At 41.7% G+C, this 27961-nt stretch overlaps 1 protein-coding gene across 1 annotated transcript in view; it reads left to right on the top strand.

Annotated features, from left to right (window-relative positions):
* The window catches only part of RFX7 (regulatory factor X7), a 47906-nt gene extending 19945 nt beyond the window's left edge, over positions 1–27961 (top strand). Inside the window, exons 2-9 of the mRNA XM_084213835.1 lie at positions 1983–2016; positions 9049–9131; positions 9914–10036; positions 16031–16147; positions 17919–18003; positions 18674–18881; positions 19455–19750; positions 20632–27961. Coding sequence (XP_084069961.1) covers positions 1983–2016; positions 9049–9131; positions 9914–10036; positions 16031–16147; positions 17919–18003; positions 18674–18881; positions 19455–19750; positions 20632–23943 — 4258 coding nt within the window. The 3' untranslated portion in view covers positions 23944–27961. The remainder of the gene's footprint in view (positions 1–1982; positions 2017–9048; positions 9132–9913; positions 10037–16030; positions 16148–17918; positions 18004–18673; positions 18882–19454; positions 19751–20631) is intronic.

The following is a 27961-nucleotide window of genomic DNA, read 5'->3' on the forward strand; positions in this document are numbered from 1 at the left end:
CTCAGACTGATATTTGGAGATAAAAGGACAGCTCTAGGGATCTCCTGCCCAGCTGCCTCCTGGCAACTTGCCTCTTTCTCTTTGCAAGAAGAAGATGTTAATGCAGATGGGCATGCTGATGCTCAGGTTGGCAGAAGGGAAGCTGTGCTGGCTGGAGTGTGCTCTCCTGAAAAGCCAGTGCATGGTGTTGTCTGTAGAGGCTGTGTTTGGGCTGTTTCCTATGTCTGTACCCTGCCTCCCCTTGCCCTCTAAGAACCCTTTCTACATGAGCTGTCATATGGAGCCGTACAGGAGGTTTGGCTACAGGAATGGGTCCAGATGCCTGATTGCTGTTGCCTGCTGCTCTGTAGGAGAGGCTGTTGATCTGTAGCAGCACAGGGACTGTGAGATCTTGCTCAGGGTTGGAGGCAGTGGTGGAGTCCGGGGTGGAGAAGTGCTGCTGGAGCAGCTGTGTCCCCATCAATTTGCTCAGCTTTGGGTCAGATGCACTGGCAACATGCAGCAGCAGCAGGTTTCCATGATTGGTGTCCTTTGACTTTTCTGGTAAGATGGTGATTTTTGATGAGTGAGATGACATTTAGGTTCCCTTCTTCAGTTGCTGCAGTATATGTGAGCATCTTACCCAAGCAAGGCAAAACTTCCGTATTACCATCCTTAGCACTCCCTGTTCTTCTAAATGCCCAGCAGCTCTGCTCCTGTCTCCTTGGTGTTCCTGTATAGCCACCTGAAGGCTTCTCCTACACAAAGTCAGCTGAAATGGATGTCTGCTGATGGATCTGTTTCAGTGAACTTGTCAGACGTTCTTACCTGTTGAAAGCTTTTATTGTATTCTGTCACTGTAACCTGAGTGGTTCTTGTATGGGAAGGGGCATCAGTGTTAGCAGCCTCTACAAAACAGATTTTTAGACTGTCGTGTTCCAAAGTGGAGGTGGTGTAACAAGCAAGGCAACCAAACTCCTGCCTCTGGGCATCTGATGGAACATAAATGCTGGTTCCTATCACCACCAGACACTAGAGCCATTTGTTTTGCTTGTTTCTTACTTAGAGTTTTAGAAGATCCATCAGCTGCCTGACAGTCTAGCTTTTTTAGCATCTGTACAAAAGTAAAATAGCTTCCATGAGATGTTTTTTTGTTTAAGGAGATTGAATTATGTGTTTTTTACTAAGAAAATAATTGCTCTCTGAACTTAAAAAAATAATTGTTTGATGCTTGTTCAGTACGTGCTCAGGCTAGGGTTTTCTGTATGGGAAACCTGCTCCTCTTCAGAGCAGTGATAAAATGCCTTCAACTAATACTGTCAGAGGAAGCATGTGTAGTACAGCACCCTTAAAAACACAAGAGCTGCTCATGGGTGTGTTTATAGGAAGTATAATAAGTTCCATACTGTTTGCCCGCCTTGGCACATGCACTGAGGTCATTCCTGGCATATTTCTATTGAATCCCCACCCAGTCGAGTCTTAATAAGCCAGCTGGGAGGTAGAGAGACTAACTTAGAAAAGTCCAGAGTTGCCAGTGGAATAACAGCTGTGTGCCTTGTAGCAGCTCTTTGGAAAGCTGGAAATCCATGCCTTGAAGTGGTGGGATTTACTGAAGCATGGGGAGAAGGGGGTGTTAATTGTGTTTACAGATAAACAAGTCAAATGCATTTGAATTGTGTAAGAGCTACAATAAAAGTAGTGACATCTATCCTGGCTGCACTGCAGCTTGGGATAATAGCTTGGGATAATAGTTCCAATGGTATTTCATTTAAAAAATGCATTTCTTATGTAAAAGAACCAGCAGCAAGAGTTCTAGCGAGCAGTTGAGTTTGGGTGACTTTCTGTAGAAAAATAGCTGACTGTTATTCCATAGATAGCAGGATTTTTCAGAGTAAGATATCAAGCCTGTAGTGCAGTGATAGAAATTCTAATATGTAATGTTTTTGTCATTGATTTTAGACTAATTCAGTATTTCTCTTCTCTCTTTCTTCCCTCACATCTAGCAAAACTGTACAATCTAAAGTGGACTGCATTTTGGTAAGTACAACTCCAGAATGCTTTTCAATATTTAATGAGCTGCAAGACCAAAATAGATGGCTCTGGAGACTGACAGCTATTATGAAGCCTTTTCTTAGCAGTACTTGAAGGTACTACCACTAAATGTGATCAAAATTAGTTACCATCTCAGGTACCTTCCCAGAAATGTGCAACACACAGGTCCTGTTAGCTCTGCTGTGCTGATTAGGGCTGAGGGATCGTTTTTTGGAGCGGGAAAGGCTCTTGAATTGCAAAATCTTCATTTGTGCATTAAAATAACAGATCTAGGCAGTGATAAGAGATTATTTTTGGGAAGCACTCGTTCAGAAAGAGGTTTTATTTGTTTTTTAGTAGTGAGTGGGTTGCAAGTTTTTTTAAATCAGAGTCTTGAGTTCATAAATCTTAGGATGGGATTGCTTATCCTGACTTGCTGCCTTCAGCACTTCATCCAGAGGTACCAGTGGATAAGACAAAAAAGTGTCACAGACAGCCATCTGGATCCTGTCAAATAGTATGGCTGAGCTAACAAAGAATACTCCTTGAAGTCACATTATCAAAGGCTAACTCAGGTGGTGCTGAATTGTCTTGCCATAAAATGTTTTAATTTATTATTGTATAAGATTTAAAGCTTTACCTGTGTTTCAAACAAACTTTGGACCACATTTAACCTCTGTTTAAAAGTTCTTGGATGCACCCAGTGGGAATAGGGATACAGAATGTAATTTTGGTCCCCTTTATTCCTTACTGACGTTTGTGAACACCAAGCAGGTACCTTAAGATCTTAATTTTGTATGTGAGTCTTCAGTGGTAAAAGGACAGTTTGCAAAACTGCATTTGTAAAACTCTCTTAGCATCAGGTATTTCTGTAGAAAAAAAATGGGAGTTGGGGTAGGTGTTTCTAAGAAGCATTGGAGAGGGAGTAAATAAGTAGGAGGCTAACCAGTCATCTACTTTTGGCAGTCTGTTTTAAGAAAATGGAATTATGCTAGGACTATTTTTGCATTAAAGTCTGCAGATTTATGGACCTTGTCTACTGAAGTAGGGTTTGTATTGAGGGTATTGGGTAGGTCTCATCCATTGGATTGGCAGAGAAGTCTTGGACACAAAGTAGTCTCCATGGCTTGACCTGGAATGGAACAGCAGTGTCCTGATGGTCTAATTTTCTGTTCCAGATGCCTCCTTGTCTGTCCTGCTGATGAGTTCAGAGGAGTTGTGTCAACAGTGGAAAAGCCACTCTAGGTTAGCAAAGGTAGATCTAATGCTGTTCAGGTTTTAAAAAGAAAAATCCAAGATCAGAATAGCTTGAGGAAATCAAAATTTAGCTGAATTCTGGCAAAATTGTTTCAGTGGTTTTAAGTGCTTTGGAAAGCTGTGAGCTGCAAGAGAGAATCTGAAAGCACGTTAAACTGAAAGGCTGTGGCTGTGTAGCTCTGAATCCCTCCTTTGGTAGCATCAGTCACAGCCCCTGTGTGCAGAGCTGCACACAAATGTTCCTAGGCTGCCAAGTTCACCCAGTTCAGCAGGGAGAGCTCTAGGAAGAGGCAGAGGTGATGGCAGAGGGCTGTGGGAAGCAGGCAGTGTAAGGGCTCTGAGACTGCAACTGCTCATAGGAGAGTCCAGAGTTACCTGCCTTCAACTTGGTACACTGCACCCCTCACATCCAGACATACTGTCACTTTCTGGGAGATCATAAGAAAATCATTGTGTGCTGTGCAATCCAAAAAAGATAATTAGCAAGAATTGTGTAAACAGTCATTAAAAATTCATTATAACAGCTTTTTAACTGTAGTAAACATGTCTAGCAGTAGATTCTCTTATGATTTCACTTGTTATATTTGTAGCCACATACGAAGTGAACTTTTGAACCCGATTTTTAAAACTGTTTGCTCCATATAATCACTCAGCAAGAAGGCCAAGGTTTCTTTCCTTAGTGCTCTGAAAAGAGGTCAGTGCTAGTGAGAGAGTGCTGGATTGATGGAAAGCAGAGCTGCTGTGGGGTGTGCCGAGGCAGTGTCTGTTGGTCCCGTGGCAGCAAAGGTGCCACTTGTATCTTGGGCCCTGGAGGAGACAGGCAGAAGCTCCAGGAGGCCTTGGCAGCTGTGCTTGGGCACTGTCAGAACAAAGCTGCCATGTGTTTTTGGGGCTTGTTTAGCACATTAAATATGTTCCTGCTTCTGCTCAGATAAAGCATATCACATGTATTTATTAGCTGCTTTCTAGAATTAAAATGGTGTTTTTAGTATTAGTTGTTTTCTGTCTTGGTGATATTTCCAACAAACCATCTGACCTAGAGTAATTCACTTTTGCTTTTTGTTTCTCTATTCATAGAATGGGGAGATGCTATTTTTGCTATTTTTAGTTCTGATTGCTAAATAATAGATATTTGTTCTGCTGAAGTATGACAAATTTTAGGGCCTTTGTGCCAGCAGGTGCAGGTTACATTGCCATTGGCACAGCCTTTTTCACTTTGATTATAGTTGTCTATAAATACTCAAAATGTGGAAAGAAATATTAAGAGCAGTCCATGCTCTCTAAAACAGTAGTTCTTGCATAAAGCTTGCAGAGTACCCCTGGCCTTCAGCTCCCCTTATCCAAACTCGAGGACAGAAATAACCTGTGATTCTGCTTTCATTGTGGAAATTTAAAATAGTTCAAATTTGAATTACTTTTGCACTGTGTACATTACAGAAGTCGCAGCTCTTCTGATTGTTCTTACTATATTATTCTTCTATCTTATTTAAAGTTTGGCCTGACTAGGTAAACAATCCAGAAAAGGCACATGGTTTTTTTGCTTGGAGTTTTCCTATGGTAATCCCCTTTGACAACTTTGAAATGAAGTTTGACTAATGTTTGTGACCTGATAGTAGATCAGCAGTCAGAGAAAACCAGGAGAGAACCAACCCACCAAGGTCAGGAACCCCAAAAGATAGTCTTTGATTTTGGGGATTCATGTTCAAATCTCTAGATTCTCTGCTTCAAGCAGAAACATGAATAAACTCTGTTTCCTATAGCCCAGATTAAGTCCTTAACCTCATTTTATGCTGAATAAATCTTTGTCTCTTTATGCTGCAGAAACTTGCAGTGGCAAGTTAGTGTCTCCCAGAATGGAAATGGATATCAAAACCTGCTATTTTCATTTTTAAAAAATCCTACCCCACATAATTTTGGTCATACTGGTTTTATTTCACAGGTGTTTGCTTAATCAAAATGCTTGTTAAAATGATAAAGAAAGTTGCATCTGTTTCAATGAAAATTTTGTTCTAGGTCTATCTTAGGCAGCAAAAGGACAGATTTGTTTGGAGCAGATCTGTGTGGTTTATTTTGTTTGCTACTTATTTTGTGCATTTCTGTAGTTACCTATCTGTATTTGGTTACTGTCAAAACAGAAATAGCAGAGATGTCTGTTCCTTTATGTGTTACTGAAAGTCTTTGCTTAGCTGTGACTTGAGGTTTTTAATCTTTGTCCTTAGTTTGTCTGTCTCAGAATATAAGATCATGGAGGCATTTTGAGTGCTTGATAGATTTTTGGCTAAATTGAAGCCAGGTTGTAAAAATTAGTATGAACACTGCCTGCTCCCCATCTTTGAATCTTCCTTTGTTTTATGTGGTTCCAGTGGCAGGGAATAAAGGTAATGTATGAAGAGCAGAGTACCAGAGGCAATGCTTTGTGCTGCCTTTACACCTCAGTCCTGCAAGCAGTTTAGCATGCTTGTGCATTTTTGTAATGCAACTTCAAGAAATATGATTTATAAATAGCCTTTGGAGAATGAGACCATCTTCATCTGATGTGATAGAACCAGTCAGTCAAGGTCAGGATCCTTCAAGCAGGATTTTTACTTAGATCCTTTTAAGTAGCAGAAAAGGATTCCCCAGATGTTGCTCAGGCTCTGTGGTTTTTAGAACAACAGTAACAGGCTGCACAAAGGGGAGTTTGTCCAAGATGGTGCGAGCATCATGTTCTTCCTTTTGATGCCACTCAAATGGCATCATTCCTTTTCTCTTCCACTCTAATGACCTATTTTTTTCCACACTGTTGACCTATTTGGTGATTGGGGTGGGAATCTGTAGAATATTTTGTGTTCTTTTTTCTTTTTATTTATTTCCATATGCATCCAACCTAACACAATGACTAACACAGAATGAATGAACCTTTTCTTGGTCAGTCAGTAGAGCAGCTGAAGTGCTCCTCCAATTTCCCAAATTCTGTTTTTCTGACTGCATTGAAAAATTGTAAATTCTTGATGCTTTGAACGATTGCAGTAACAGCAACTGCAGTTATTCACCAGCCCTTTAGCATTGAGAACTGGTGGATGTCAGCTGAGATTGAAGAAGAGATTGTATTTACCAAGACTGTAACCGAGTTTTGAGGGTTTCAGAAATGTGTAGAGAAAACAGCCTAAACAAAACATTGTTTAACAAATTTTAACTGAGCAAAATGCAGTTTTTTTCCAAATCTACTTGCACTGACTGTCACACTCCATCTCCTTGCTGTCACTTCTTCAGTTTTAAGATGATTTTCTCTAAATAGATTCAGTCTCATCTAATAAGCTTAGGTTTATCTAATTATCAGCCAGGTAGGATTACCTCTGTGAACTGCCTGTGACTTCTTTTAACTCTCCCGTTCTGAGGAGGTCCTGCCTTTCAGGGCTTCCCTGCTACTGTTGCTGGAAGCTGAAGGAGTAGTGCAGAAAGTGCTGCCTAGGGCCAGGCATGGAGAGGAGGGGGGTTTGAGTGCAGACAGTGAGATAACATCACTCTCCAGCTGTCTCTGCCAGGATGAGAGGCAGCTGTAATCCTCAGCCACCTCAGATGTAGGGATGCGGTTTTGCTCATGGGAGAGTGACCAGCTCACTCACATCCTTTGGAGAAGGTTCTGCTAACACAGTCTCACTTATATTTTTTTCCTTTGTTGTTGGGTTTTTTGTTTTGTTTTTCTTTAATTAGGGGGGTTGGCAGGTGGGACCTGTGTAGCAGAGTGGCTCAGACAGGGCCCTTCCACACAGCCCCTTCCTCCTACCATGACACAGAAATGGCTTCAGCTGCAGTGGGCACTGAGACTACTGCAGTGTATTTTGATGAAAGGTTTAATATTTCTTCTAAAGCCTTGCTTCCTGTGTTGCACTTGGGCATAGATTTGGAAGGGAGAACTTGTCTTTCACTTCAGTGTCAGACTCATGGGCAGAGGAGGGGGAGATTTATTTTGCCTGGGATGCTTTTGTCTCATGGATTAGTGCTTACCATGCAAGCTAATCCCACCCTGACAGTGCCCTTTGGTGTGCTGCTTGGGCTTTTGCCTGCTAAAACAAAAAGAGCTAAGTTCCTTGGACAAGAGGATGTCTAATAATGAAGTACAAATTTTCTTGTTAAGTTTCTGTCTTCTCAAAAATTACTAATTTTCTGTAAATTATTTATTTGGAGAACGTTGACTTTGCAATAATGAGCTTGCTAAAGGAAAACCCCCCAATTTAAATGCTGTGATTCATACAGGAAAGGCAGAACAGAGAATTTGACAAAATGCACCTATTATTAAGAAATACCTCTCTGGATACTTGGTGGTCTGAGCACCAACTACTGCTGTGTAAGCTGCTGTAGAGCCACACAGAAATTGGTGTCAGCAAATTTCAGGAGTTTGTCAGAGGAAAAAAAAAAACAACCAAATGTTGTGGTTTGCTGCAGCTTATAAAAGCAGCACATGCAGTGTCTGTTACCTGTGTGCTGCTGGAAGTGTTTCTCTTGTCTCTGGGCAGGTCTGTGGCATGGCTGGGGGCCCTGTTGTGTGCAGCCCTCCTGGAGTAGGGTTTGCTGGCTGGGATTATTGGGACCCCCTGCTCTCCCAGCACCCTTCCCTGCACACCCTGTCCCACCAGTCCTTGTGCAGGGTCTGGGTCAGGAAGGAGGAAGTGGAACCTCCTCCTCCGTGTGCTGCTGTCAGTTTTGTGCCCACAAGGTTGGTCTGGACATGGCTGGGTCTGGCAGGAAGCCCCAGTTTGAAGTGAAGTTCAGATTTTTTGTTTCCCCACTCCCCATTCTGCTCACTGCTGAAGTGAGCCCGGTCTCACTCCATGTTGGTTCCTCCTCTTTTCTCTTCCTTCTGGAAGATGTTACATTGGCAGTAGGACATGAGTAAAGATGAAGAGAATTAGCAGTAATCCAGAAGCTGTATTCTGACTTCAAAAGGATCATGTGAGTCTCCAGCTCTGTACTAATGGTGCACCAGCTCAGGCAGTGCTTCTGTAGCATCTTCCCAAAGGAAACCCCCTGTGCTTTCTGCTGTGTGGCTTTCCTTGCATTGCTGCTGAGAAGGCCCTGAGCATCTTACACAGTTGATTTTCCTTCTATTGCTAAGTCCATGTACTGGTTTCAGATGACCAAAAGTCTGTGTAGCATTCACTGGCTGCATACACCAGGTAAAACTCCTTGTGTCTGATCCTCAGCTGGTATCTCTGGAGGAGGAGTCTGGCATAACTGAGATGGATGTTCACTGAAGGGCTTGTGTGCAGTAACAGTTTCAATAAGGAAACAAAAAAATACATATGTAAATAAATAGGTTTTTAAATTGCTTCATGAAAGTCTATGACACTTAACTATTACTGAATAGAGTGGATTGCAGGATCACATCTGGCATTCTATGCTGTTACAGCAAAGCTGGTTTTGATTCTTGATTCTCAGAGGTGCTTCTTGTGTGCTCTGTCTGACAAGACCGAGTTTTCATGTTACATGTCTGGTTACATTAGCAATCCATTGTTAACATTTTTCCAGATTCTGCTTTTATTGCGTGTGAATTTTGTAATTGTAACAACTGCTTTCTGTGGGTGAGGATGTGCAAATAAAATAGGAAATCACATTTCTAGTCACATAGTGCTCACAATTATGTTCTTTATAATTAAATATATTGTTGTTTGAAATTATATTATTTAGGAATACACTGTCAGAGAACCTTTTTTAGCTGTCAAGCTCAACTATTCTTACTTGCCTCCTCTTCTCATACCTCTCTCCATTTTTTTTTTTCCCAAACCAAAACACCTTATTTAGCAAGAAGTTGAGAAGTTTACAGACCTAGAGAAACTCTACCTCTACCTTCAGCTGCCTTCGGGTCCCAACAATGGAGACAAAAGGTATGTGTGTGAGTGTAAAGGTGAGCAGCTGGTACTGAAAACTTGCTTTACTTCCTGTGGCACTTAACTGCTGAGGAATCATTCACATGATGTTGGTAGCGGAAGCAACCTTTATTAAACATTAAGTACTCTTTTTTCCCTGAAGATCAGATGTTGGGGTTTTTTTTTAAACTTTAGAATCTCTTATTGCGTGAAAAGCTTGTGATTATAAATATCCTGAAATGAAAGAGTCATCAGAGAAAGTGTTTCACAGTCTGTATAATTGTTCCTACACTGTTTATGTATGAAGTCATAAAATAGCAACACCAATGTGATGGTGGGTGAAACAAAAAACTGATGGTATTTCTGGTAACACTCGTTTGACTAAAGGAAGTTCTAGAAAACCAGCCCGCAGATCAGTGTCACAAAATAAACCTCTTCCCAGCAGGATGGTTAGAGACAGGCAGATGCCTATAGGAAGCACACTGAGTATCCCCTGGGAAAACTGGGTGTTCCCAAAGGACAGCTGGCAAACTCAGTGGGCAAAAGCTTAGAGGTGGTCAGTAAGGAATAATAAATTTAAGAGTCACTGTGTACTCACACCTGTGTATTAGTCAAGAACTGGAGTGTGGAGTCTGTTAAATTGTGGATGAGAGAGAAACTGCTGCCCAAGGCTCAAGGAGTAGGTAAATCCATGAGGTGCAGGCCCTCCGTCTGTGGTGTCTCTCCCCCTGCACAGGCAGGCAGTTCTGAAGCCCTCCATAGAGCCATGTCCTGATGAGCCCTGCTGGTTGTCTCCGCAGCGATCAGCTGTCCATGTCGTCCAGCCGTGCCCAGCAGATGCACGCCTTCTCGTGGATACGCAACACCCTGGAGGAGCACCCCGAGACGTCCCTGCCCAAGCAGGAGGTGTATGACGAGTACAAGTGAGTGCCCTGTGTGCTGCTTTAGCCAGTGCAGTGCCCTGTGGCGCTGCCTCTGCAGGTACCCCACTGGTGTGTGCAGACGCGTGATGGACCATGCTGCTGTACCTGAGAATGCAGTAGCTGCTCTGTGGCAAGCTGTATTCTTTACTACTGCCTCTGGAGATAAGACTGTGATGTTTAAATTGTGCATTACACCTACAGTTGCTGAAGGAAAGGTACAAGTATTTCTTAACAAGTGAATATCAGTATCAGGTGAATGAATGAATATTGGGTTTGTTTTGTGCAGTGGCACAGGTAAAAAACATCAGTAACTATCTTACACTATGTGTTGGTCTGCTTGTTTACATACCTATATGACTGCCTTAACAAGGGTGAGGGGTTGAATTGTTCCCCATAGATGCAGCTGTTTTGCACATATGATGTTGCCCATCGCACCTTTCTTTCTAGAATGTTGCGTAAATATTGGACCTTCCTACAGCAAACCTGATTTCTACAGAGGCACAATATATCTGAATATGTATGAAACCAGTAACCAAGGCCACTGTGAGTCTGTGTTGTCAAGTCTCAAAGCTGCCGTGTAATGAGAAAGCGATTAGAAGCAAGGGAGAGGGAGCTGTCTGATGAAAGTTGGATTTGAATTCATTTACAGAACATACCCCATGGGGGAGGGGGAAAGAAATAATCATCCTCAGCCCAGTTGCCTGAAGATGAATAACAGATTTATGATCTAGTATGAATATTTCCATAATCTGAACGATTACTGTAATTTGCAGGGAGCTGAATCCCTTCACCTCCTAAGTGCCTACAGGATTCACCCCATAGTAATTGTTACTGCAGAGCTCCCTTCTGCAAATACCTCCTTTTAATTAACTCTCTCTGCTGAAGTGTTTTACTCTGATTGAGCTGAAGCACGATGGCATTGGCCTGCCTGGGGTTGACAAACACGCACACACCTATTTGTGAGCTGCTGCAGGGCCGGGCGCGGTGACGCAGCCTGGCAGTGCAGCCAATGGCACCGACACGCGGCGGCGGCCAATCCCCGTGCAGCAGCGCCCGCGCAGACACAGCAACAGCGGCAGCTGCTGTGCGGGAGAGAGATGGGAGCCTTATTCTTAAATATATTTCTTATTTAATAATTTATGGCCTGCTTCAGCAACAAATCTGCTTGGCTTCCATGCTGTGCCAAGCTGCAGATGCCCGGAAATATCATCATCTACAGATTGTGGAGTGTGAAATTTGGATGGCTTTGTATGTAGCTGCATCAAGTATTTGTGTATTGTATTTTTTTTTCCCTAACAAAATAAGGGTGGTAAGCAAATATTCAGGAAAATATCAAATGTTTGGAATCTGTTCTCCTTTGAAAGCTTCTGTTCTGTTTTTAAAACATTCAGTTTCTTTGAATATTTTCATGAGCTATTCTTACATACAAAAGGAGAAGTAGTCTTGGAGTGGGACGTGGGGAACAGGCATATAAATATGTGAGTTAGTTTTGATATATTCTTTTTCTTTACATAATGGTGCTAAGACCTCACAATACTCAGTTCTGTTATATTAACCAGTTACCATATCTCTCTTCTGTGTGCAGAGATGGATCTTGCATGAGCTCACATAAGCAAGCTTATGCGCTCTGCATGTGTAAATCAAAGGTGCCAGGCTTCAGAAGACTGCTGCATCATACCAGCATCTTCGTTCCTGCCATAAATTTTGGTCAAAATAAATCTTGCAAAACTACCAGCCTTCTGCATCACCTTCCATATTTTTTTCTATGAAGAGAGAAAGACAGAAGCTTGCACTCCACACAAGTTCACCATCAGCAAGTGCTGATAGTGTTTTCAGGTCCTCCACATTTCAGTAGCCCCTTCTCACTGGGCTTATTCAATACAATGACTCTTCTTTCTGTTTTGTTACTGTTCAATTTAAGTGTGAATTCATGTTTCTAACTGGATAAAAGTGAGTGGATTCATCTTGCTTTTGAAAGGGATAAAATAAATTAAAAATGCATCACAATATAAGGCAGTAGCACTTGGGAAGGCTGAGAGCTTGCAGCTGAATTTTAGAAAGGAGGTAGATGGCAGCTGGTTCACCTCTTGTTGGTGCTGTGATCCTCCTTGTACGGTTAGAATATGTTGAGCTGTAGGAGGCTGAGTTTCTGTTGGGTGCTCAAAGTTCTGCCATCTTCCTCTGGGAGTTATGTGGGAATACAGGCTGGAAAGTGTGGGAGCTCAAGGGGAGGTGCCCAGCACGTTATCCAGCATGCTGTGAATGGATGCTGCTTCCCATTAGATCCTTTCAGTGTTTCCGTGTAAGTCAATTTTACTTGGGCATCTTGTTGCTATTAGAAAACATCCTTCTACACATGGCCATGTGTAGATTTAGCTGAGTGTAGAGAATTAGGATTTCAAATCTAAATGCAGTTGTGCAGTTCTTATGCAGGCAAAATCCTTACTTGCCCACAAAATGATTTGTTGAGCCTTCAGTAAACACTTGAGTCCTCTTATCTTACTTCTACTGCCGTGACGCAAGGGACGAAAGTCATTCATATTTAAGTTTGTTGTCCTGAAGATTCACTTGATACGCTTAATATGGATTAGGAGGTCTTTGTGTCATCCTGTATCTCTTTCCTTTAGTCTGTAAATCATTAATCCTTGCTTTGCTGGCTGCTAGGCCACTGGGCACCACCTGATGCATAGATTATATGCACTATGTGTTAAGAATATTAACCAACAAGCTAGAAGAATATTCAGAAGCTAACACAGAAGAAGGATGTAGGTATAGGTATACCATGACTGTTGAACACATAAAGGACACAAGGTACATACTAATCTTGTTGGGTAGTGCTTAGCCAGGGTTTTTATATAAAATTCCCTGATAGGAATAGGATGGGACCTATTGTGTTGCAAAGTCTAGTCCCATGTCATAAGCAACCACCCATATAATTCCTTTGAAAGCCAATCAAACTCCACTTAAAGCAGTTGTTTCTCACTTCTGCTGCTGCTCCTGGGAGTCTGACCTGCAATTTCATTTCTCTAGTGGTTTTCAGACATCTGGTTTCCATCCCACCTGATTATAAGGACTCATTTATGTGCCAGCATTATTTGTCAGCCTAATGAGAGTCTATGTCTTTCTGAGGTTCTTGACTCTAACCCATTTTTGGAGACCAGTTGTTTTGGGGGTTGAATAATCCAATAACTCTATTTTGTTTCATTCAATAGGTTCTTTATCATTTGATATTCATGCTGGTTTTTTTTCTGCCCAGGAAGCTGTGTAAGCTGGGCTACACAGACTCTCTTCATCAGCTTTTTGGTTAATTTTTTTGTGTGTTTTAATTCAGGTGCACTGCCAGTGTATTTTATGTCTGGCATACATTCAATTCGAAGATCTTACCCCCCCCCCAAAAAAAAAGCTTTTTCTGCTTATCATGTAGGGGAGCTCTGTACAAAGGAACAAAGCAACCGCGTGTCCGTTGTCATTCCTGTCTCTGCTCAGACCTTCCCTTCCCCCCTGTCTGTTTCCCACCCACCCTTCAAAGAGCAAAACAGCTCCTGGGCTCAGCCATGTGCCAAGAGTGCAAGTAGCAGAGAGAAGAGCTTCAGGGGAGAGACTCCTGCTATGTCCTGTCAAGTCAATGAGAGACCACAGATGGACGTGGAGGGTTCTCCGCCAAGCCAGGAGAGGGAGGGGCCATGGAGGATGATCTGTCTGAAGGCTGAAATTTTGTGATAATGCTGATAGCTCAGAATTTACAGGCTTGCAGGAGCTTCCACTGTGGATGTGAGGGGACCATTTAGACTGTATGTTCTTGCTGCCAGGAGGTGATTGTCTTACAGCGAATGTACTAGACTTGAGGAATGGATAATTTTATTTCCTTTTAATTTATGTAGTTTATCTTAAGGGGGAAATCATTTTAACTTTGAAGTTAATAGTAGGTCTCTAATCCTGGTGGGTTTTGCTAGCCTGTTTTTTTGGGGGTTTTTTATTTTGCTGTCATTGTTGAGTTTCAATCAAAGATACTGCTGTCTATGGCAGAGAAATTTGGAGAGTCCTCCTTTGAATGGTATTTGAGATTTAAAATCTTGTAATCAGCATCAGTAAGCAACAAGGACCCTCCATTCAGGAATTTTCAGACTAAAGTTTGAATCCATGGGGTCTGGGAAGATGCTAGGGACAAAAAACACACAGAGATCTATTTATTAAACATGGAGCAATGTCTGATTCCTATGAGGGTACAGTGAGGGAGCAAAGAATTCCTTTGTAATAACTTCAAAGGGACATATCTAGAAACTAGCCTCTGTGAGTGACATATGTTGAAATGAAATGTATTGGTATATAAATTGGATATAAAGCTTCTTGATGTTCCACATAGAAGCTAGACTGATGCCTGGCTGTGTACCAGTTGTAGGCCGTGTCTCCTGGTTTGGATGTGGTGGGGAGGCTCTGCAGGGGAGTGTCAACACCAAAGAGCGTAAATGTTGCTGTTTGTCTTCATCTAAATAATTAAATCTGTGGTGGCACTCTCCAAGTGGAGGATGCCAGCATACAGCCAGGGTAAAAGCAGCAGATACTTGCTTTGTAGTAGCCAATATTTTTACTGAGGAAGTAAAGGTAGTGGAAGTATCTCAAGAAATACATACAGCTTTCTACAGAGCTACAACTTGGAGAGAAGACATTTTGACTGACTCACTTGGATGCAGATTGTTACTAGGTGATGCTGGGGGTGAAGCATCTGTTTCACACTGCTGCCTTTTCTTTGCATCTGCCTGAGTTTCTGGGGTTGGTGTGTGTGTGTGTACCTGATTAGAGTAGAGGCAACCATGGGGTCTGAAATCATTGTTTCTCTGCGCTCTTGCTGATAATCACACTGATCATGTCCCCCTTTTCAGAGGCAGGTTGGTTTTTGCTGATAACTTCTCATGGGAAAGGAGGTTGTTGCTATCTCGGGTTGATGCTGTGGCTGTTGGCAATCTCAGTGAGTAGGTTTTACACTGGTGCATTTTAGGCCGCAGCTCGTCTGTGCAACAGTGCAGGGAGTTGCTCTCTTCCTACAGCCTTACGCGCTTCCAGAGCAGGTCCTGGTTTTTTCCTTTGCTTTATGTTTCTGATTTTCCAGAACATTCACCTTTTGCAGCAAAATCAACAATTCTTGTTCTCTACCTGAAGAACATATTTTTTAAATGTCTCATATGCCGAAACAGAATTCCTTTTGCTGTTTTTGAGAACTGAAGACCGGTAACAGTGCCCATTTTACTAGAACAAGTAAAGATGGCTAAATAATTTCATTTTCTTTCTTTATTCCCCTATACCATCAGGTTGTATGCTGAGCTGTAATGATGATCTTCATTTGCAGCAGCAGTTGGAATCTCTGTTAATTTAGGACTGTTAAATAGGGTTGTCTATAATCAAACAGCTCTCATAGTTCAATAGAGCCACAGTGGTAGGAGAACTGGGTCCTCAGTATATGCTTATGTTACACCTATAAAGCTGGTTCCCTGGGAAGGCATCTTTAAAGTTTAGTTCTGTTGAGGTCCATTAAATAGAAGTTGTATATGCAAAATCTTTCTCTGGACACTGACACATCTCTTACCTACTGCTTTTCAAATATTTCTGCAGGCCTTACCACACTCAAGCTGTGCTTCTGGCTCGAACAGGGTCTCTGCTTTATTATGTCCTGAAATATGTGAATCGAAATATAGGCTTCAAACTGAGACGTGGAGTAAATCTCAACTGAGCTCTATATAGTGCCACTGCTTGTTATGTCTCCACATGACTTGTCTTTGAACTCAGTAGAGAACAAGGCAAAAACTATGATATTAATAGCTCTGTTTATACATTTTTAATGCATTCAGTTCGTTGTGGATAGCTTCATTAATGTTAAATGTGGTTCTAAATATGGACGGGGATTAGTGTTTTCTTTTGAAAACCTTTGGAGTCTAGCATGTAGGCTGGCCTCTTGCATTAACTACGATTCCATTCACGCTTTCTTTCTCTTTGTTGCAGGAGCTATTGTGACAATCTTGGCTACCACCCATTAAGTGCTGCTGACTTTGGAAAGATCATGAAAAATGTCTTTCCAAATATGAAGGCCCGTCGTCTAGGCACAAGAGGCAAATCAAAATATCCTTTGCTAGAACGCTTCTCAGTAACTTGTTCTGCTCTTGCCTGGAGAACATCTGTCGTTGTGGCTTAACCACTAGCTAAATGTAGAAGTAATGTTGAATAAAAAATGCCAACACTTTTCCAACGTTCCTTAAAAATTATTAGTTGCAGTAGTGTTAGGTTGCAAAATATAACTTTGGAAACAAGTATTTAAATTTAGGTTCTGACACTTAGTTGTCACAGCAGCAAGGCATCAAAAAAGTTTTATAATTTAGTGCAAAGAGAGATATTGGAATAAAGGAACCAAAACTGTTAGTGATTTTCAAACCAGTTTTTTCATCAGTCAGAATTTTTTCTTTTCTGAGATGAGAATTGTACCTTCCCATGAGAGCCCTTAGAAGCCGTGGTGAAGGAATGTCCTACCTGCTGCATTCCCCAGGGCTGGCTCTTGCTGCATCCTGACGTGCTGGGTGGGCAAAGCCCTGCAGTGAGCAGGAGGGAGAGCATGAAAAGGCTAAAAGGCATTGAGGTGCTCCTAGGCCCTAATTAAAAACCACTCAAAAGAAGGAACAGTAATGATAGGGATGTGCTGTGATACTGGCCTTTGCCAGGTCTCACTTGAAGCATGCACTTAGACAATTAAATGCTAGCAGGTAGCCCAGAATTGCTTGTCTTCCACTGAGGGAAAGAACCTTCCATGCTGTAGTAAATGGAGAAGTTAAACTGTTTCATAAAATACAGTGTTGGATTATCTAGCAGTGAAATCTGAAACTTAGTGCTCATGTTTGGATAGAGCTAGAGAAGTGTTAAGGAAGAGCTCATACGATGTAATTGTAGCTTGGCCCAGGGGATCTCTTTAAGTTCTATTTCCAATGTTTCTAATTCAGAATGATTAAAATGTGACCTTGTCTCACACCTACCGTAATTCCCAGGCTCCTTAGATTTCTTTTACTGTAATTATGCTCCATCCAGGTTAATGCAAGCAATTGCAAACTACATGGCCTAGGAAAGAATATAGACATGTTTACAGAATGTGAAAAATCAGTGATCCTGGAAAGGATTTTTGTATCATGGAGAAAAGACACTGTGTGTGAACTCCCAGACTGATGCTGTGGAGAGGGAAAAAAAAGGCTGATTTGATTTTTAGACCTATTTAGAACCATATACCGGGAACATATTTTTGTGTACTGATTTGATGGGGTCAGTGTAGGAAAAGGTCTGGGTCTTTTTATTTTCACAGAAAAATTATCATGGATGAAGAGAGAGTGCCTCAAAAATAGTGGGAAATTTTAGGAAGAAATGCGCTCATCAGGCACTTTCTTGTCCTGGAAAACGTCAGTTTGAGGAAGTCCTTCAGGAGAAGGAAGCAAAGTAGAACCTAAGTTTAAGAATGCATTTTTTAATAGTGATTAACTTTTTTTTTCTTTTTATTAAATCTCCCATCTTGTTTTAGAAAGAGAGTTTAGTCAAAATTTATGTTAATGATTTGAATATTGAATAACTAATTGAAGCTTCCTGGAATGGTTTAGTGCTTGTTCTAAGTCATCAAGTGAAATTAATCATACCCAGCATCCCTGCATGGATTGAGAAACCCAATGACCTGGCCAAGAATGCAGCCATTGATGGACTTTTGATTCTGACTGGCTGTGAGATCATCCTAATGACAGGAATTCTTAGTTCTGTGTTGAGTTTGCTTTTGAAGCTTATGAGGGTTATCAGTGGAATTACTGCTCTTCTCCCCTATCCCCCAGCTAACAAGCAGACAATATAGACCTTAATTGTTGTTCACATATTGCTACAGTGGACTGAGGAAGAAGGCTTTTGTGCATATGCCAACACTGCCCAACCTTGACTTTCATAAAACTGGAGATGGGGTATGATATATATTTGCTTATTTGTATATATTTCTGCAAGTTAGCATTTATTATGCTGTTTTTCTGTGAGAACTTTTCAAAACAAAGTGAAGATCTTTGCAGCTTTTAAGATTTTTCTTTATGATTCTTATAATCTGAATCGTTGTTAAATGTTTTTTTCTGTAAAGTTCATGATGAATTGCAATACTCTTAAGCTAATTTAGGAGGGGAGGTAGACATCCACAGTGTTCCAATCTACCATATACATATTTTAAACTCTTGATTCTGTTTTGCTTTTACTGTATTTTTGTAAGTCAATACTAGTGAAGAGATACCCCAGTGAAAGAAGCAGTTCCTGGGTAATAGTGATTACTGAGTTGACAAGACTCTGGATACAGGGGAAGTGAATTGTTGGTGCTCCAAATATTAGGATTCTGTCTGTGATGTTCTTCCAGAAATGTCAATTCTGTACAATGCCTTTGGGAGCACCCCACAGATTATCATTAAGACATTTAATTTTGAAAGATACTGATGTTGTGATCTCATTCTCATAAATTCATGTAAAACTGTGAACACGCTACTCCAGCTTCTGGTGTGATTTGGATAATAATTTGCTTTCTATTTTTGTTTTCATGCCTTAATGACCCTTATTAGTGTAAGTAACCTTTCCTCCTTTGTTTGTTTGGTTTAGTTGGATGGAGCAGAGCCATCGGGGCAGCTGCAAAGTGCCGATGAGGAAGTCGTGTCTGCAGCCTGTCGGCTTGTTTGTGAATGGGCCCAGAAAGTGCTGAGCCAGCCCTTTGATACAGTCTTGGAATTGGCTCGTTTCCTTGTGAAAAGTCACTATATTGGTACCAAGTCAATGGCAGCTTTAACAGTAATGGCAGGGGCACCAGCAGGTAATGAGATAGCACTTGTTCTTTTGCCATTTTCCCCCTGATCACACAGAGGTTTTGATCCATTCTGATATTAGATCACCGTATTTAATGCCTTGGCCATTAGATAATGTCATACACTCAAAGCTGCTCCTCTGTGACACAGACCCACAGCTTTCTGGAAACATTTTTCATTTAAAGCTGCCTTAGAACAGGTAACAAAACCACAGCTGGTGCTGGATTTTAAAGGCTCATCTGAAACGTTCCCGCCGCCCTCTGTTGCCGGTTCAGTGAAGTGCACCGGGCTGGGATTGTGCTGACACAAGATGCCATTTCACAAGAAACAAGAGGCTCATACAGAATATTTTAGCAGCTAATGCCCAGCTTGTCTAAAAGACAGAGATTTTGCCACAAATGTGGGAATAAACTGAAGCTGAACAGATTTAAACATGAAGTGGATGGGAGCAGCTCATGGAGGAGGTGTTCCCAGAAAGATTTTGGAGATGCCTGCCAGATATTCTCTGTTAAATGTAGAAGTGGCACCACAGCAGACAGGATATATTTGGTTGTAATTCGTTCTCCTTCTTTTGTTTTCAGGAATAAAAGGGATCCCCCAGCCCTCAGCTTTTATACCTACTGCTGAAAGTAATTCTTTTCAACCACAAGTGAAAACTCTGCCATCTCCTGTTGATGCTAAGCAGCAGCTACAGCGTAAGATCCAGAAGAAGCAGCAAGAACAGAAACTGCAGTCTCCTTTGCCAGGAGAGTCTCCAGTAAAGAAAACAGAAGGCGCTGCAACCAACGGTGTGACCAGTATATCTAATGGAAGTCCTGCCATTCTGTCCCCTCCACCTATTGGCATTGTTGTGGCTGCTGTCCCCAGCCCCATACCGGTAATGCTCTCCAGCAATTCTCTAGAGAATCCGCCCTAGGAAAAGGTTGTACATTGCCAGTAACTAAGCAGTGGGGTCAGTGGATTAGAACAGTTTCCATTCAAAGGCTTGGGTGCCTCGATGCTTTTCTGTCTGGGTTACGCTATAGCACATTAGTTATGGGGTTGATACAGAGGCAGCAGAATTCTGATCAAGTAACGTAGGCCAAGTTCGTATTTGAAGTCATTAAAGTGAGCCTTGGTGTGAAGCTTAACCAGATGAGAGGGCTGACACCAGGTGTGTGGGTCACTGAGGCCCTAATATGGAATCTAAATTGCTTTTCATTGGCCCAGTGCATTTTGTGACAGGTACAATTTTATTTTTAATGAGTGTTTGTAGTACAGAACATTTTTGTCTTTCAGCCTTGTAAAATTGGGCTAGGGAGTACAGGAAGGTTGTTTGGTGTTAAGACGTTCACTGTGCTGTTCATTTTGATAGGAAAGCCATTTTTTATGCCTGATAGTGAGTTTGTATTTAACTCACTTTTGAAACCTTAACAATGAGCAGTATTTTGAACACATCCTCTCCTCTTTAGCCTTTGTATGTCAGTCTTTTTGTCCCAGGTGGTGAAGGATTGTATGAGAATAACCCTTTCATTAGCAGAAGAGCACACTAGTGTATACACCAGTGCCTCAAGCATTAAAAATAGGAGATGTATGTCTGTCTACCAATCCTTAGGCAGAGAAATAGAAATTGTCTTGGACAAGTAGAAGAGCTTATTTTGTTTCAAACTGATATTCAGTAACTTTGGTGTATTGAGCGATGTTGTCTTTCACCTTTGAAATGCTTGGGGCTGAGGTCGTGTGGCTTCATTACCACCTTTTCTTTTTCTCTCTTTCCAGGTGCCAAGAACCAGGCAGTTGGTGACTTCTCCAAGTCCTATGGGATCGTCTGATAGCAAGGTCCTGCCGCTCAATGTTCAGGTGGTCACTCAGCACATGCAATCAGTCAAGCAGCCACCAAAGACTCCCCAGAACGTTCCCGCTAGCCCCGTTGGTGACCGCTCTGCCCGGCATCGCTACCCGCAGATTTTACCCAAGCCAGCAAACACCAGTGCTCTCACCATCCGCTCTCCCACGACGGTGCTATTTACCAGTAGCCCAATCAAGACTGTTGTGCCAGCTCCACATGTGAATTCCTTAAACGTGGTAAAAATGACAGCAATATCTCTTGCCCCGAGCAGCAGTAGTGTGCCCGTCAAACAGACGCCTTCAGTTAGCACTAGTGCAGGAGCAGTGGAAGAAGGGCGGACTGGTCCACAGATCAAAAATGGATCTGTTGTTTCACTTCAGTCTCCAGGATCCAAGCCTAGCGCTGCTGCAGCTACACCTGCAGTCAAGATCAAAACAGAACCAGAAGCATTGCTGGATGAGAACTCTGCACAGGGCCAAGAGAGTTCTGACGTGTCTAAATCCATAAAGGCAACCCCTGACCTGCCTCCTGCACAGCTAATTAATTTTGAGGTTGCAGCCTTGAAGGTTTCAACGGATGATGTCATGGAGCTAAAACCAGGTAAGGGCTGTGATCAGGAAGCTGAAGAAGCAGGGACCAAATATAAGACACAGTCTGATGAAATCACACCAGTTTCTTCAGCAGGCAATAATCAAAGCACTCTTAAGCTCACAGTTGCCAGTCAAAACTTGTCCACCACCAGCATCAATTCACCTCCTACTGGTGAGTCTATGATTAAAGACAAAACATGCACTAAAAGTCCAAGAAAGCGACAACCTTCCACACTTCAGGATTCCCAGTTACCACCTGTAAAGAAACCACTAGTGGAGCAGTTTACAACTGGCAATGCTGCGGAGGGTCAGAAAGCTAACAATGTTAAGAAGTCTCTGAAGGTTGGATCAATAGCTAACAGTGACAATACAGCAACACTTGCTCAAGTTCCCATCAAGGTACCTGTGACAGTACCTGTACCTCCTACAGCTGCTGCGAACTTAGCAACAGACCTTTCTTTGAGCACCAATTTAAATACCTGTGATCCTGCTTTAGAACAGCAGCTTGCATCAGCCTCATCTCCAGATATAAAAGTAAAATTGGAAGGAAACTTGTTTATCATAGAAAATGATTCAAAATCTGATGGCAGCTTTAACCCAAATACATGGCACCATATCACCAAAACCTCTGATTTTGCATCTGTGAATTGTGATCAGCAGCAAGATATCAGTGTTATGACTATTGCTGGGCACTCTGGCTCTAGTGACTTACAGGAATCGGCGTGGGAGCCAGTGCATTGCGAAGGTATACAGCAGGATGTGTACAGCCAGCAGTTACAGAGCCAGATCCAGGACTCCTTGGATCAAATACAAGCACAGTCTTCAAGTCAGTTACCTCTGCAGTCTGAGCTGAAAGAGTTTGAGCATACAGTCCCTCAGTCAAATGAAAACTTCTTTTCATTTGATGACGACCTTACCCAGGACAGCATTGTGGAGGAGCTGGTGCTCATGGAGGAGCAAATGTCCATGAATAATTCCCATCCTTATAGTGGTTGTCTAGGAATGGCACTTCAGAGTCAGGCTGCAGCTCAAGGAGCTCCCGTATCATCTCATCCAAGCAGCACGCACTTTTACCATTCGATCCATAACAACAGCACTCCAATTCACACTCCCACCCCCACTCCCACCCCGACTCCCACTCCCACCCCAACTCCAACACCCACCTCCGAAATGATTGCTGGATCTCAGAACATGTCTCGAGAGAGCCCTTGTTCAAGGCTGGCTCAGACGACTCCGGTAGACAGTGCCCTAGGAAGCAGCCGGCACACGCCCATTGGCACACCCCATTCCAACTGCAGCAGCAGTGTCCCTCCGAGTCCTGTGGAATGCCGAAACCCATTTGCATTTACTCCCATCAGCTCTAGCATGGCTTACCATGATGCCAGCATCATATCAAGTAGCCCTGTGAAGCCAATGCAGCGGCCTATGGCTACCCATCCTGACAAAACCAAGCTCGAGTGGATGAATAACGGCTACAGTGGGGTTGGTAATTCCTCGGTTGCAAACCATGGCATCCTCACAAGCTACCAGGAGCTGGTGGAAGATCGCTTCAGGAAACCTCACGCTTTTGCAGTTCCCGGCCAGTCATACCAGTCTCAGCCGCGCCACCACGACACTCACTTTGGTCGTGTGACTCCTGTTTCACCTGTGCAGCACCAGGCAGCCCCTGTCAGTAGCACTACCAAGCAGGAGGGCTTTGCTGTTCCTGCTCCTTTGGACAACAAAGGAACTGGTTCATCTCTCAACAACAGTCTGAGATGCCGGAGCGTGAGCCCTGCTGTCCATCGGCAGCGTAATCTCAGTGGAAGCACTGTTTACCCTGTGTCAAATATACCACGTTCTAATCTGACACCTTTTGGAAGTCCAGTGACTCCCGAAGTTCACAATGTATTTGCTAATATCCATGCAGACACCAGTGCCAATAACATAGCACAGAGAAGCCAGTCAGTCCCGTTGACTGTGATGATGCAGACGGCCTTCCCGTCTCTTCAGAAACAAACAAACACTAAAAAAATAACCAGTGTGTTGTTAAACAAACTTGATTCTGATAGTGATGATGCAGTGAGAGGTTTGGGAATGAACAACATGCCCTCAAATTACACAGCCAGGATGAATCTCACTCAGATTTTGGAGACATCCACTGCTTTTCCTAGTGCCAACCCACAAAGTATGATCAATTCCAGCACTTCAGTTTATGAATTCCAAACACCAAATTACCTCACAAAAAATAGCAGCACCGATCAGATCAGTTTTTCTTCTGGAGATAACCAAGCACAATCAGACATCGGAGAGCAGCAATTAGATTTTAGCAGCACTGTAAAAGACCTTTTAGGGGAGGACAGTCTGCCAACAAACCAGCAGCTGGTGAATCAGGTGGCATCAGATCTCAATAACGTTGCATCTGTCTTTCCCAGCGACATCAGGTTGTCTTCCGAGCTCTCAGGCAGCATTAACGATCTGAACACTTTAGACACAAATCTACTGTTTGATCCAGGTCGTCAGCAGGGACAAGATGATGATGCTACACTGGAGGAATTAAAAAATGACCCCTTGTTTCAACAAATCTGCAATGAATCCATTAACTCAATGACTGCATCAGGTTTTGAGTGGATGGAGAGTAAGGATCATCCTGCTGTTGAAATGTTGGGTTAATCTTGTTTTATAATATGTATGTAGCACACTGTATCTAAAAGACAGACGTATTGTATTTGTCTTAATGGAAGTGCCTCCCGCAGCAGAAACACTTGCTATGTATTGTGGCATTTTTCAAAAGTTTGCTGTACCTGTTGCTCATTCTTCAGTAAGGAAAAGGCAGTCTTACCAATTTTAAACAAATCTCTGAAGGTGATGGGCTAACAAAGAGCCAGTATTAAAATTTGAATTTTGGAGTGTTTCCCATTCAACATTTCTTGTTTTAGCAAATAAAGAAGTGGTTAATGGCAGCCAGTGATGACAGCTATGGTTGATGCTTTGGGAGGGTTTTAATTCAAGCTTGTTAGTAGGCTTTCCATACTTTGTATTGGTTGTTACTTCTTAGTAGATGATCTTTACTGACCTTTGTCATCCAGGTTTGAAATGCAGGGTGCCTGCAGGTAGGTAAGGTGGTGGGGAGTGGGTACAAGTGGACCAGGTGACATGCAGATGCCTGATAATTGTGTAGCTGTCTGGAGCACTGCTCGATGGTGAACTTCGGGAAATCTCTGTAGCACTTGGTGCCACTGGCATCTCCAGTAAAACACAGAGATGGGAAAAACTAACAGGAATGATCAAGGAAAAAGATGCACTAAATTTTTTTATTTAAGAGAAATAAATCTATGTAGTTATTTTATCCATTAATATTCATGACATACTTGATATTTTAGTTCTAATGTCAATGTTTTTATATTAGGTAAAATTAATGCAAAAAGATTTTGAGCACTGAGATTTAATCTAGGCATAACCCCCATATTTTAAAGTGATAGGTACTGTGTATCAATTCTAGAGAAGGAACATGGTATTTTCCCTCTTTTTTCCATTTGTGGTTTTTTTTTTTTTTAGTAGAGGGCTGCTGGAGCTCATTAAAGTAGTGTTTCTAAAAGCTCATTTTTGTTAAGTTTGCTCTTTCCTAACCTAGTAGAGGGCATAGGAAGATGTTATTTTTTCTCTATTTCAGTAGGTTGAGCCTTTCTGTCTTTCTTGCTTGCCCTCTTTCTCTCAAACAAAAGATTTTTAAAATATTAGAAAATGTGGTTAATCTAAAAATATTTCATATAGAGCCATAATACTGCCAGGCACTTTACAGATAAACAGTAAGACGTGATCATTCTTTTGGTAAAGAGAAAGAAATCTTTTAAAAGTCCTTACTGTTTTAGAAGCCTGAATTCAGTTTTCAAAAGTGATTTGACAGGGTTGATGAATCTATTTTTTTTTAAAGGAAAAAAAATGCTGCCCCTCTGGAAAATGAGAATTAGACTCCTGTCTCATTGGTTCACTAAAACTAAAAAGACCTTTTATTTTATCAGCATGGCATAGATGGATCTCTGATGGTCAAAAGAGAGAGATATTTACCCAGCTATGACCTTGATGCTAGAAAGAGGACTTGCAGAGGCAGATTGTTACAAAAGAAGTGGTGCACTGAGTATGCTACAATACTATCCCTTAAGTCTAATATAAAATGGATTACTTTTCCTGTGACCTGACACAAAGCAGAAAATAGAGCAGGAAAAAATTTCTTCTTTTGCATTTCTTTGATGAGTGGTCATAAATTTACAAAGGGGGAGGTTCAATAAACCCCCCCTAGATTCTCTAAGGGGAAGATGCTCAGATTTTTCATGTGATTAGTGTTTTTCTTTAAGTGACTTGGTGGTCTTCTGTTTCTTCAGTTTTTGTAAATGACTTGAGATCCCAGTACTGGTCAATTTTTTTGGCAGTGCTGATTCAACTTGTGCTGCTGCATTGGCACTGGAGATGCTGGTGTATCATGGCTTCTCTTGCCCTTGCCCCAGTTCATCACCAGTTTATGGCTTCTTCTGCAAGGACAAACAGATGTGCCAAGTTATAGCACCTTGTGGTTTCACTGTGCTTGCATCAGAAGTTTTGCCACTTCATCAGGAGCGAACCTGGGGAGTTCTGATCCCTCCTTGAAGCACAAGGATGTTGGTTTGCTTTAAGACCAAGAGACTCTTCCAAGGCGATGGGGAGGAGACTAAAAGCTGCATAGTAACCTTCTCCTTGTTGTCCTGCCAGGTGTCTGTGAGTAAGACGTGAACCATTTTTCTTGTAGACTAAACTTGCTGAAGGCAGGGCTTGAATCCTGTACTTGCCCACGGCCTTTTGAGAGGATGTGTTGAACATCCTCTCACCCTGGTAGGAGGATGGGTCTGAGAGACACTCAGCACCTTTTTGTTTCTATTTCCTGACCCTGTGTGAAGTGCCAGCACTACTGTGAATAGGTGAAACCTGCTTCGATGAAGGGGGAGGGTCTCTTCCAGCTCAGTTCTTGTGTGACTTGGACTCAGTGCCAGCTGCGGGGGGAGCTGCCCGGGTGCTGCAGCAACCCTTGTTCCATGGTGGGCTGGCCTCACCTCGGGAGGCACACACTGACACTGAGGGGTGCCTGGGGGAAGGAAGGTTTAGCCTAACTCCTAATCTCCGTAAGAAGATTTCTCACAAAAGCAAAAGTAGATTTAAAGTTGATGCATTCTAAATTATGCAGCCATCACCAAAGGTTTTTAAAAGTGCATTTAAAATTCTCTTTAAATGCAAGCATTACATTGGGCCTAACATGTGATTTAATTAGCAGAAATATTCTATAATCAGTGGGTTTAAAGCAAATATATGTTTAATTTTAAAAGTATTAAATTTGATAAGAATTGTTTCAAGTAAAATCCAAGGCACAGGCACAGCTTTGTACATTGGTATGTATCATTCTAGAGATGTTTGTGTGTTGGTGTTATAATTAATGTTAGGTCCCTGTACTTAGTGCTAGTTAGTTCTTTATGATACATTGAGACAGAGCACTACTGCACACCAAAGTATGCAATACCCAAAGGAAAATTCTGTGATCCTAACAAATGGAAGCCTGTCTTTGTCAGATACTCCAAAACTTTGAATTTGAGACAGTTCTGACCCCTTGTTTACATTATTGGCTTCCTACTAACATAAGAAATAAATTATTTTGATAGCAGTTTTTGCTAAAGTATACAAACTAGTGAATTTGTACCCTGTGTACAGTATTGCAGCAAACACTTTAAATTTGATTGCTTGGTTAGTCCAGCAAACTTTCTGGGTTCATATATTGCACTAAAATTCTGTTGAACCTGTGGCAGGCACATTCCTTAGGATAAATGCAACAAATACGGCCCACAGATTTAAAAAAAAAGGCAAAATGAAAAAAAAAAAAACTTTTTAATGTGTTTCATTATTAAAAGGCAAAATGTCATTAAAAGTGACAGGTGAAATTGTCTTATGTAGCAATGTGCATTGATCTCAATGAGATATTTCTATTTTTGATTCTCTTACATGAGAATATTGCAGCAGGAAAAATTAAGTTTAGTTTGCTTCACCATGTTAATACATGATCACAAAACGTGCATGAGTGTTAATGACTTAATCTTGTACAGTACTAGATATATTCCTGTAACCACTTTTATTTTTTTTATTCTTTTGCTGTATTGAAGCTGGTTCAGTGTTAACCAGGTGAGCATAGTTATTCACAAGTTATTTACTTTTTTATGTTAACTAATTCAGCTTAGTTATTGTTGAATATGTTCCTTTCTTGGATTATTTTTTATTGTTCTGGTGTTGAAAAACATTTTTGCATCATTTTATCATGATAAGAATTCATGAAGTAAATAATTTGCAAATAATTGCAATAAGCACTGACTTCTGAACTGAAAAGAAGGAAAGCGTTTCTTGTGCAGTGCATCTGAGGATCATATAATAGTCTTGTACTATACTGTGCTTTATTTACTGCACCATAAGGAAAGAAAAATCCCTGTTCCACATTTTCATTTAGTGCAGGAAATCCAGTTTCTCCCCTCTTCCCCAGTGTTTTGTTGTCTGTTGTACTGCTGAAACTACAGTAGTTGAATATTGCAGTAGCATTTCAGTTATTTTTTTTATTGAAAGTGCTCAAAAATTGTTTTTTAAATGTTTTCAAAAACAATAAAAACATTTTGTATTAAAATTA

Source organism: Fringilla coelebs (assembly GCF_963513975.1).
Source record: "Fringilla coelebs genome assembly, chromosome: 12".
In the NCBI taxonomy this organism is placed as follows: Eukaryota; Metazoa; Chordata; class Aves; order Passeriformes; family Fringillidae; genus Fringilla; species Fringilla coelebs.